This window comes from Gadus macrocephalus, chromosome 4 (genome assembly GCF_031168955.1).
Source record: "Gadus macrocephalus chromosome 4, ASM3116895v1".
Taxonomy (NCBI): Eukaryota; Metazoa; Chordata; class Actinopteri; order Gadiformes; family Gadidae; genus Gadus; species Gadus macrocephalus.
Genome location: NC_082385.1, coordinates 4,958,825 through 4,970,746, shown reverse-complemented (window position 1 = coordinate 4,970,746; position 11,922 = coordinate 4,958,825). Strand labels below are relative to the sequence as shown.

Genomic DNA, 11,922 nt, shown 5'->3' with positions numbered 1-11,922 from the left:
AGGGGGCGGTGTCCAATCTCACCACCAGGGGGCGGTGCCCCGTCTCACCAACAGGGGGCGCTGCCGACCGCGGAGCTCCAGACGTCGCCGGCTCATACCGCTGTACCCCCGAAGAAGGGCTTCAGCAGCCCGCTGACATATTACAGATTTAAACTCACTCGTTTAAACAGAGTTCACAGACTAAACCTTTTATTTCAAATAGAGCTCATCTCTCTTATCTCTCTTATCTCCTGATCTGCGGGAGGTTTGGAGGCTCGTTTTTACTGGTCCCTGATTGGCTGGACGCCTCGTGGAGCGGGAACTGAACATGGACTGGTTCGTTGTCTTCTTTATCAATACATTACTCCCATAACTCTGATATTGCTCCTATAACTTAGATATTACTTCCATAACTTATATACTACTCTTATATCTTTAATTCAGAATCATGTGTTCCTACATTTGTTTACACCAAGCTGTGTGTGTGTGTGTGTGTGTGTGTGTGTGTGTGTGTGTGTGTGTGTGTGTGTGTGTGTGTGTGTGTGTGTGTGTGTGTGTGTGTGTGTGTGTGTGTGTGTGTGTGTGTGTGTGTGTGTGTGTAGGCAAAGTGATCTCATGTCTCCGGTGGTCCGGGACACGGCGGTGACCAGAGCCGCTCGCCGCAAGATGCTGACCAGCAGACCCAGTATCCTCTGACTGGTTATCCGTAGTTAAGAGGCCTAGTATCCCCTGACTTGTTATCACTAGTTAACAGCTAGTTATTCTGGGTAACTGATCTACCGAACCCATAACTAGGTAAAATGGAGCTCCATCTAGTCTGACCTGGTTAGTTAAGGCTCTGCCGTTACAGAGTCTTGACTCTGTCCCACTGTTGGTAGGATCTGTCAGTCTTTAGTGTCTGCAGATAGATAGATAGAATACCCATTGATGTCGTCATGGCGACGCCGCATAACACTGCAGTGAGGTCATCTTGACGAGTCCCACAGCGGACCAGGGAGGCTGCTTATTGGACGGTGTTCCCGATGCAGCCTGTCCAGACAGGCTGGGTGTGGGCAGGGAGGGTGCTACTGATGAGCGTCTCCGACCAATCAGAGCGCAGGGTTCTCATGTCACTCTTTGGTGACCCCTCAGCTCGCTGGGAACCTCGACGGAGGCGGTCAGGGAAGAGGCGAACCTCTCCGGTTGTAGTGAACAGCGAAGTGTGGCATTCTTTTTGTTACCATGACTACCAGCCGTTTCCTTAGCGCCAACCCCAGTACCGTCCCCCACCACCGACTGGAGCCCCGGGGTAGCCATGGTAACGCCCGCCCGCCCCATGCTGAGGACTCCTGGCTCGCTGTTCAGACAAGCTGGTAGGAAACTTTTCTAAGGTACCAGATAGCTACAGCTAGTCCATAGGGTAGCTAATGGCTGGCTGACACTAGGCTGTCCCTCCCTACACCCTCTTAGGAAGGTAGTGGTCACTCTGTTTGGAGCGACTCCTTGAGGTAGTGGTCACTCTGTTTGGAGCGACTCCTTGAGGTAGTGGTCACTCTGTTTGGAGCGACTCCTTGAGGTAGTGGTCTCTCTGTTTGGAGCGACTCTGAATTCTAGATGGGCACATATATTCCAGATTTTCCAGCTGATTGAATGTTTTTGATGGATTCCCTAGATATTGTTTTTCATGCTAAGATTATATGTGGTGTCCTACGGTACCTGTCTTTGTCTCTTATCTGTCTGTGTCTCCAACCGTCTGCGTCTCTACCTTTCTGTCTCCCAGTGACTCCAAGGCTAAATCCAGATGTTTCGGCCATTATTGCAACTGGAAACAAATCCCAGCGCTTCACACGAGTTAGTGCACACACACACACACACACACACACACACACACACACACACACACACACACACACACACACACACACACACACACACACACACACACACACACACACACACACACACACTAACAACCCCCCTTGTTGTGTGTGTGTTTAGAATTTGGATGACAGTGATTGGACCAACAGTATTCTACCCTCTCCGCGGTCGGGATGGGCTGACACCAGCTTCACTGATGACTTCACCAACGTTAACTCCGCCCTCCTCAGAGAAGACGACCCCGGAGAGTCTGGTAAGGAAAGACTTTAGTCTACTTAGTGTGGTAAGGAAGGTCTTAAGTCTACTTAGTCTGGTAAGGAAAGACTTAAGGCTACTTAGTCTGCTAAGGAAAATACTTAAGTCTACTTGGTCTGTTTAATGTTAAGCCTTAAACAGTTAACACTGTAGTATTTCACTCAGTATTGCTTTAGTAATACTGTACTATTTCTGTGGTAATACTGTGGTATTTCTGTGTTGATATTGTAGTATTTCTCTGTTCCAGCTGCCTCCAGCCTCCTTTCGGACTTCCTGTCCGCCTTCCTGAAGCATTCTTCTTCTGCGGTGTTTGACCTGTTGGAGGACTACCACAACCTCTGTCTGGACAAGGTGTGTGTGTGTGTGTGTGTGTGTGTGTGTGTGTGTGTGTGTGTGTGTGTGTGTGTGTGTGTGTGTGTGTGTGTGTGTGTGTGTGTGTGTGTGTGTGTGTGTGTGTGTGTGTGTGTGTGTGTGTGTGTGGTGGTCTGACCTGGGGTGGTCTGAGCTGGTGTTTTATAGAGCTAGGTCTGACCTGGTCTACAGGTGTTTTATAGAGCTAGGTCTGACCTGGTCTACAGGTGTTTTATAGAGCTAGGTCTGACCTGGTCTACAGGTGTGTTATAGAGCTAGGTCTGACCTGGTCTACAGGTGTTTTATAGAGCTAGGTCTGACCTGGTCTACAGGTGTTTTATAGAGCAAGGTCTGACCTGGTCTACAGGTGTTTTATAGAGCTAGGTCTGACCTGGTCTACAGGTGTTTTATAGAGCTAGGTCTGACCTGGTCTACAGGTGTTTTATAGAGCAAGGTCTGACCTGGTCTACAGGTGTTTTATAGAGCTAGGTCTGACCTGGTCTACAGGTGTGTTATAGAGCTAGGTCTGACCTGGTCTACAGGTGTTTTATAGAGCTAGGTCTGACCTGGTCTACAGGTGTTTTATAGAGCAAGGTCTGACCTGGTCTACAGGTGTTTTATAGAGCTAGGTCTGACCTGGTCTACAGGTGTTTTATAGAGCTAGGTCTGACCTGGTCTACAGGTGTTTAGGTAGAGCAAGGTTAGCCACTGTGGCTGGCAGGTTGTCTTTGGTTCTGCTGGTGGTGACATCATCCAGTGGTTCAACTCATTTAACCTTTTACCTCCCCCGTCGAGGGGAGAAACTATGATTCATTCACATTAACAGCACTAGATGATTCCATTGTCTCTTACGGCCGCCCATTTTCGATCAAGATTAAAGACGTTTATTGATCAAAATGACAGACCATTATAGATCCAGATTACAGACCATTATAGATCCAGATGACAGGCCATTATAGATCCAGATTACAGACCATTATAGATCCAGATGACAGGCCATTATAGATCCAGATTACAGACCATTATAGATCCAGATGACAGGCCATTATAGATCCAGATTACAGACCATTATAGATCCAGATGACAGGCCATTATAGATCCAGATTACAGACCATTATAGATCCAGATGACCGACCATTATCGACCCAGATTACAGCCATTATCTATCCAGATTACAGCCATTATAGATACAGATTGCAGCCATTATAGATCAAGATTACAGCCATTATAGATCCAGATGACCGACCATTATCGACCCAGCCATTATCGATCCAGATTACAGCCATTATCGATCCAGATTACAGCCATCATAGATCCAGATTACAACCCGTTATAGATCCAGATTACAGACCGTTACTGCTTGGGTTTTTGTTCATTGTGTTCTCTCTCTTCCCTCTCGCAGGTGGAGGTGCTGCAGAAGGTGGTGCAGCGGGCGGGAGCGTCCAGCAGAACGGCAGGGGTGCGCTGGATCCTCCAACAGGAGAGCTCCACCTGGAGGCTGATGACCTCACTCTACAGGTACCTGTAGAGTGAGGTCTTGCTACCCGTCTCTCTCTGTCTCCGTAGTGCCTGTCTGTATCTCACTCTTGTGGGCGTCTGTCTGTGTGTAACAGGGACAGAGTTCAGTCTGCGTTAGAAGAGGACATTGACATGACTGTAAGTTACAACTATATTTAATACGTTAACAGGAACAACTTTATTTAAAAACGTTAACAACTTTATTTATGACGTTATCCGTGTGTGCGTGTGTGTAGGTCGCCAGTCAGAGTGAGAAGCTGGTGGTGGAACAGCTATTTCAACGAGACGCCGTTATCAGGCAGGGCCAGGTAACACTAGACAAAGCGCAACACTACGTGACACTCAGCAACACTACACTACACGAAGCACTACAGAAAACACTAATCACTACACACAACACTACACTCCTGACTAGAAACTACTGACTACACACTACACTACTGACTGCTTTCTGCTCTGTGTCTGGCTGGCTGTTGATTGGTTCTTCGTGTCTGGCTGGCTGTTGATTGGTTCTTTGTGTCTAGCTGCTGGTTGATTGGTTCTTTGTGTCAAGCTGCTGGTTGATTGGTTCTTTGTGTCTAGCTGGTGGTTGATTGGTTGGAGAGTATTGCCAAGGACCAGATTGGAGATTTCTCCGATAACATTGAGTTCTACGCCAAGAACGTCTGTTGGTGAGTAAATACCCGGTGAATACTCTGTGAATACCCTGATAATACCCAGTAAAAAAATTATATTTGTGTGTGTGTGTGTGTGTAGGGAGAACACCCTCCATGCTTTGAAGCTGAGGAGGAAGGGGTCTGTGGGCCTCTCCATACCGTTGGTCACGGAACTGGTAAGACCCGTTACCATGGAAACCATAAGGACCTCTTGTAGACCCATGAGAGCATTGGTAGAATAACGTTTTACGTGTGTGTGTGTTATCCTCCTAACCCTGTTTTGTGTGTGTGTGTGTGTGTGTGTGTGTGTGTGTGTGTGTGTGTGTGTGTGTGTGTGTGTGTGTGTGTGTGTGTGTGTGTGTGTGTGTGTGTGTGTGTGTGTGTGTGTGTGTGTGTGTGTGTGTGTGCGTGCGTATGGTCACACCCTGATGTGTGTGGGGACACTAGGACCCAGACGCTCCCCTCAGACAGCAGCGGCCGCTGGCCAACCTGGACCGAGAGGACGACACCAGACTGCTGAAGAACCTGCTGACCCTCATCAGGGCCGGCATGACTGAGGAGGTGAGGACCTCCTGTTGGAGGAGAACCTCCTGGTCAGAGGGGAACCTCCTGGTCAGAGGAGAACCTCCTGACCAGAGGAGAACCTCCTGGTCAGAGGAGAACCTCCTGACCAGAGGAGAACCTCCTGGTCAGAGCAGAACCTCCTGGTCAGAGCAGAACCTCCTGACCAGAGCAGAACCTCCTGACCAGAGGAGAACCTCCTGACTTAATCAGAGCTGGCATGACGTTGGAGGTAACTGTGTGTGTGTCTGTGTGTGTGTGTGTGTGTGCAGGCTCAGAGGTTGTGTAAGCGCTGTGGACAGGCCTGGAGGGCAGCTACCCTGGAGGGCTGGAAGCTCTACCATGACCCCAACATGACCTCAGGTAACCTCTGACCCCAACACGACCTCAGGTGACCTCTGACCCAAACACGACCTCAGGTGACCTCTGACCCAAACACGACCTCAGGTGACATCTGACCCCAACACGACCTCAGGTGACATCTGACCCCAACACGACCTCAGGTGACCTCTGACCCCAACACGACCTCAGTTGACCTCTGACTCCAACATGACCTTAGGTGAACTCTACAATGACCACTCCATGACCTTAAAGAGTAGCGAACAGGGTGTATTCCCTGAATGTCATCGGTTTCATGCTAACACCTTGAAGTTTTCGGGCGATTTCTTTGAGTACATAAAGCGGGCTCATGTTTAACTCTTTGTGTGTGTGTGTGTGTGTGTGTGTGTGTGTGTGTGTGTGTGTGTGTGTGTGTGTGTGTGTGTGTGTGTGTGTGTGTGTGTGTGTGTGTGTGTGTGTGTGTGTGTGTGTGTGTGTGTGTGTGTAGGCCTTGGCAGGTTGACTCCTGTTGAAGGGAACCCCAACAGAAGGATCTGGAAGCTCTGCTGCTGGTCTCTCTCTGAGGAGGTAAGACTGAAAACTAACGTCATGTTTTCATGGGAGTAATAATGTCCATCATGATGGTGAATTCATTTGAGAATAATGTTCATCATAATACTATGATGGTGAATTCATGTGTTAATAATGTCCATCGCAATGGACATTATGATGGTGAATGAATGTGTTAACAATGTTCATTATAATGCTATGATGGTGAATTCATGTGTTCATAATGTTCATCGTAGCGCTCTGTGTTCCTGGTGTGTTTAGGAGCAGTTGGACAGATATGAACGAGCCATCTACGCTGCTCTGAGTGGAAACCTGAAGGCTGTGAGTTCAACCTTATCAATAATACGACATGATCATTTAGGAAATACATGATCAATACATTATGACATCAAGTATACATGATCAACAATAAAATATGATCAATATTTCATATGCATAATCAAATCATCATATACAACGATACACAATTACTAATAAAATATGATCAAAATATAAAAGACATAATCAACACATAATTTACAACTTTTTAGACAATCAATAATGCTGTGTGTGTGTGTGTGTGTGTGTGTGTGTGTGTGTGTGTGTGTGTGTGTGTGTGTGTGTGTGTGTGTGTGTGTGTGTGTGTGTGTGTGTGTGTGTGTGTGTGTGTGTGTGTGTGTGTGTGTGTGTGTGTGAACAGCTCCTTCCAGTGTGTGAGTCGTGGGAGGACTGTGTGTGGGCGTACTTCAGAGTGCTGGTTGACTCCCTGGTGGAACAGGAAGTGACCTCATCAGGCCTGGCCAATCAGGAGGAAGAACCGCTGCCCAGAGAGTACACGGAGGCCAAGTAAGTACTACTAAAACGACTTATTACTAGTAATACTATTATTATTACTACCAGTAATATTATTATTATCAACAGTAATACAATTTTTATCAACAGTAATCCTATTTGTATTAACAGTAATACTATGATTAATAGTAATACTATGTGTATTACTCAGTCTAGGGTTCTACTAAACAGGCTCTCAGTCTAGGGTTCTACTAAACAGGTTCTGCTGACTAAACAGGCTCTCAGTCTAGGGTTCTACTAAACAGGCTCTCAGTCTAGGGTTCTACTAAACAAGCTCTCAGTCTAGGGTTCTACTAAACAAGCTCTCAGTCTAGGGTTCTACTAAACAGGCTCTCAGTCTAGGGTTCTACTAAACAGGCTCTCAGTCTAGGGTTCTACTAAACAGGCTCTCAGTCTAGGGTTCTACTAAACAGGCTCTCAGTCTAGGGTTCTACTAAACAGGCTCTCAGTCTAGGGTTCTACTAAACAGGTTCTCTAAGGTTCTAAGCTGGGTTCTAAACGGGTTCCCTTCCTCTAGCTGGACTCTGGAGAAGATCTTCATGGAGCTTCAGGCAACCGACTCAAAGGTCCGTGTGCTCTATTGAAGTGCATGTTTAATGTGTATAATGATGTTTGATGTGTACATATTGTATGTATAATGTCTATAAGGATTTATTGTGTATTTCTGTACATATTGGATGTGTAATCTATGTTGAATGTATGTAATGACGTTGAATGTATGTAATGTTTAATGTATGTGGTTTCAGAGGGTTCTAGAGGAACACGGGGAACATCACCACGTCATCCAGAGGCTAGTCATCCTAGGAGATCTGGATGGTGAATATTAAATAATCTATTTTAATATTTGTATAATATACCATTAAATCCTACATGAATATATCATCTATATTCATATTTACAATCTACTATATATCATATAATATCTATATTCATATTTAAAATCCTTTTATTTGCCATTATATTAATATATCATTCATATTGATATGAACAATTTATTATTATTCTGTATATTATTGTTGAGGTACTGTGTGATGTCATCATTTAGTCTACTTCCTGTGTTCCCAGGTCTGATGGAGGAGTTCAGTGATTGGTTGAGCAGCTCTAAGCCCCTCCCCTCTCACCTGCTCCGCTTCATGACTCACCTGGTGCTGTTTTACAGCAGTCTAGGCATCGCACTCAAGGTACACACCTTATACTACACACCTCTTACTACTCACTACAGGCATTATACTACGCATATTATGCTACCCACTATACCCACATTATACTACACACACACACACACACACACACACACACACACACACACACACACACACACACACACACACACACACACACACACACACACACACACACACACACACACACACGGCTGTAATATAGAACTGTGTTTTGTCTTTAGGAGGAGGTGTGTGTGGCTGTGCTTCAGTCTTACATCACGCTGCTGATTGAGGAGCAGCAGTCAGAGTTGATTGCGAGCTACACTAGCCAGCTGCCAACCGCGCTCGCGGTACAGCGCTATGCTTCCTATCTGGAGGGCGTCAGCCAGACTGAGCAACAGCGACGGGCTCTCCATCTCGCCGCCGATGCTGGTAGGACTACTAGTACCTACCTGCCTATACATTAAAAGGACGAGTACCGCATACATAATCACAGACGCCGGCAAGAACCGTAGCTCCACAACTAGCACACATGCAGTAGCTACATAACTAGCACACATACAGTAGCTACACAACTAGCACACATACAGTAGCTACATAACTAGCACACATACAGTAGCTACACAACTAGCACACATACAGTAGCTCCACAACTAGCACACATACAGTAGCTACATAACTAGCACACATACAGTAGCTACACAACTAGCACACATACAGTAGCTACACAACTAGCACACATACAGTAGCTACATAACTAGCACACATACAGTAGCTACATAACTAGCACACATACAGTAGCTACATAACTAGCACACATACAGTAGCTACATAACTAGCACACATACAGTAGCTACATAACTAGCACACATGCAGTAGCTACATAACTAGCACACATGCAGTAGCTCCAAAACTACATCACATACATTATCTCTCTATGCACAGTAAAGATGTATGTATCTCTATGTCTATAGCTATAGCTATCTATCATATCCTACCCTGATATATAGAATGTATAACTGTGTGATGACATATGCACTGTGGGTGTGTGTAGGACTAGATGTTGCCGCGGTAACCCAGCTGGTGGTGGAGGCGGTGAGGGAGAGGGACGGACCAGAGTTCACCCCTCACACGCACACCCTGGACACCAATACCACACAGGTACTACCATAGTCCTACCATAGTACTACTGAATGAATCCTACAGAAGTACAATATCACGGTTTACAATGTGAGGCAGGTTGACTCTTATCGAACAGTTAATATTATTACTACTCTTAGTATGTAAAATTACTACTAGCATTGTACTGTTGGTATTAGTACTGTTAGTACTGTTATACTAGTAGTAAGGCTAATAGCAACAGTATAACATTTTAGTACGAGTAATGTTACTACTAAGTACTGTTACTACTGTTAGTACTACAACAGGAGGCCGGGCTCTAGCAGCAGCTAACTGTTCTGTGCTGTGATAGGACGACCAGAAGAAGATTGATGTGATTGATTGGCTGCTGTTTGAGTCCGCCCACCGCGCTGAGGCCCTGAAACAATCCAACGCCATCATGAGGAGGTTCCTAGGTACCTGTCTGTCTACCTGTCCACCATGATGTCCTTCTACCTGTCTGGCTGTCCGTCTGACACCATGATGTCTCACTACCTGTCTAGCTGACCCCAATGATGTCCTTCTACCCGTCTACCTTTCTGTCTGACCACCTGTCCGATCTCAATGATGTCTGTGACCACCTGTCTGTCTGACCACCTGTCTGTCTCCCTGTCTAGCGGTCCAGAAGCACGAGGCGGCTAAGGCCGTGTTCTCCAAGCTTCCCGCCGACTCGGTGAAGGAGGTGCAGCGCCAGTGGGCGGGGCTTCAACCGGACACGCCCCTTCCCGCCGAAGACCTCAACGCCATCCGGGAGCACCGCTGCATCCGGGCCTATCTGGTCAGCAACTGTCTGTGTGTCTGAACACCTGTCTGTGTGTCGACAGTCAGCACACCTGTCTTTGTCTGCACACCTGTCTGCGTGTCTGCAGTTGTCTGTGTGTCTGTCTGCACACCTGTCTGTCTGTCTGTGTCAGCACATCTGTCTGTGTGTTAATAGTTTTCTTCCCTAAATCCTCGCCTCCTAGGAAGCCCACGAGGCCTTCAGTGATTGGTTCAGCCACAGTAGCTCCGCCCCTCAGAAGCCTGTCCCCGCCTCCCAGGCTAAATTCACAGAGAGAGTAGCCAATGAGATGAGGGAGAACGAGTACCAGGTATAGCAACACACACTACACTTCTACTGGTCCTACTGGGAGTTTCCCAGTACCACTAGTCTTCTGGTTCTAGGCTCCATATTATAGATCTATGTATATTATGTATGTCATCTAGATGGTTGCCTCCAGGAGCTGGTGTATAATGTATCGAACATGTATATAATGTGTATACTATGTCACATAATGTGTATAATGTGTTGTAGCTATATATAATGTATATGATGTATGTATATATATATATATTGTGTAGGTGGAGTGCACCGCGTGGCGTGGCCGTCTCCAGGTGTTGGTGGACGAGGTGAAGGAGAGAGTTTACCAGGTGCTGCTGTTCGCTGACGGATGGATGATCGACACCCCAGAGGTACGTGTGTGTGTGTGTGTGTGTGTGTGTGTGTGTGTGTGTGTGTGTGTGTGTGTGTGTGTGTGTGTGTGTGTGTGTGTGTGTGTGTGTGTGTGTGTGTGTGTGTGTGTGTGTGTGTGTGTGTGTTTACATGTCTATCTGTGTGTCTGTCTCTCCTCTCAGGGCGAAGTGAGTGAGCGCGGCCTCCAGATGGCGCTGCTGCGCTCGCTGTGCGTCCCGCGGCTCAGCTTCCTGCTGCTCAGCGTCCTCACCTCCTCCTCCCGCCACCAGGAGGCGCTGCAGCTGGCCGACGTCCTGGCCGCCACCAACAATCACCTCCACCAGGTCTGTCTGACAAACCGTCTGTCTCACCGGTTTTTTGATGGTCTGTCAGATCTTGTCTCACCTGTTCTTTTGATCGTCTGTCTCACCTGTCTGTCTTTTCTGCTCTTGTCTGTCTGTCTGCTCTTGTCTGTCTGTCTGCTCTTGTCTGTCTGTCTGCAGGTGTTTTCTAAGGAGGATCTGAGGCGGTTTCTTCAGAAGATCAGAGAGTCGTCTCTGATGCTTCTGGATTCTGGCCTGGACGCCCTTGGATACACCTGAACACACACACTGATACATACATCCTGATACACACACCCTGATACACCCCCCATAATACACACACCCTGATACGCACCGATCAAATAATTTGTGATTAAAGAATCTTTTGAAGCAGATAGTTTCCTTCTGTTTTTTTATTCAATCACCTTTAATTCTGCTAAATTACATAAATACTTTTTTTTTTATAATTGCTGTTCCACATGTTGTTCTATTCGCTGGAGGAAAGTGTGGTTGTGGTTCGAAAGAACCGTTGGACCAACAATCTTAAAACCGGTGTGCATGGGTTTGGGTGAACCCTGCTCTGAGTGGGTGAGGGATAACTGCTCTGAGTGGGTGAGAGTGACCCAAGCTCTGAGTGGGTGAGGGATAACTCTGCTCTGAGTGGTTGAGGGTGAGGGTGAACCCCACTGGACTGAATAATCGTGTTCCATCACGAGTGAGCAATCAAAACATTGAATGAAAAAAACAATAGAGTGGTAGCTATCTAGATGACTTCCGTCATCACTCCCTGTGCTTCCAGTATTTCTGGACGCTACGGCTTTAGCGGAAGTGACCGAACTGCCCGGGACGCTTTCAATCTTAAAAGTTCCGATTTCCCTGAGTTAATACATCGCTGAAATATTTGGGATCATGTTGGTACGCAAGAAAATAAAATATCTAACATAGTATAA

The 11,922-nt window shown here is 46.7% G+C and overlaps 1 protein-coding gene across 1 annotated transcript; it reads left to right on the top strand.

Moving 5' to 3' along the window:
- Window positions 1-64: 64 nt before the first annotated feature.
- Window positions 65-11,365, top strand: nup107 (nucleoporin 107). Its single transcript, XM_060048679.1, has 27 exons — window positions 65-315; window positions 582-664; window positions 1,236-1,331; window positions 1,739-1,809; window positions 1,957-2,089; window positions 2,339-2,442; window positions 3,845-3,960; window positions 4,056-4,098; window positions 4,197-4,268; window positions 4,543-4,631; window positions 4,717-4,792; window positions 5,064-5,177; window positions 5,450-5,540; window positions 6,004-6,083; window positions 6,327-6,386; window positions 6,745-6,890; window positions 7,414-7,462; window positions 7,643-7,712; window positions 7,962-8,077; window positions 8,302-8,491; window positions 9,114-9,220; window positions 9,531-9,633; window positions 9,835-9,995; window positions 10,183-10,308; window positions 10,559-10,669; window positions 10,832-10,993; window positions 11,153-11,365. The coding sequence occupies exons 1-27, from the start codon at window positions 308-310 to the stop codon at window positions 11,249-11,251; spliced, it is 2,676 nt and encodes an 891-aa protein (XP_059904662.1). The 5' UTR covers window positions 65-307; the 3' UTR covers window positions 11,252-11,365.
- Window positions 11,366-11,922: the final 557 nt, after the last annotated feature.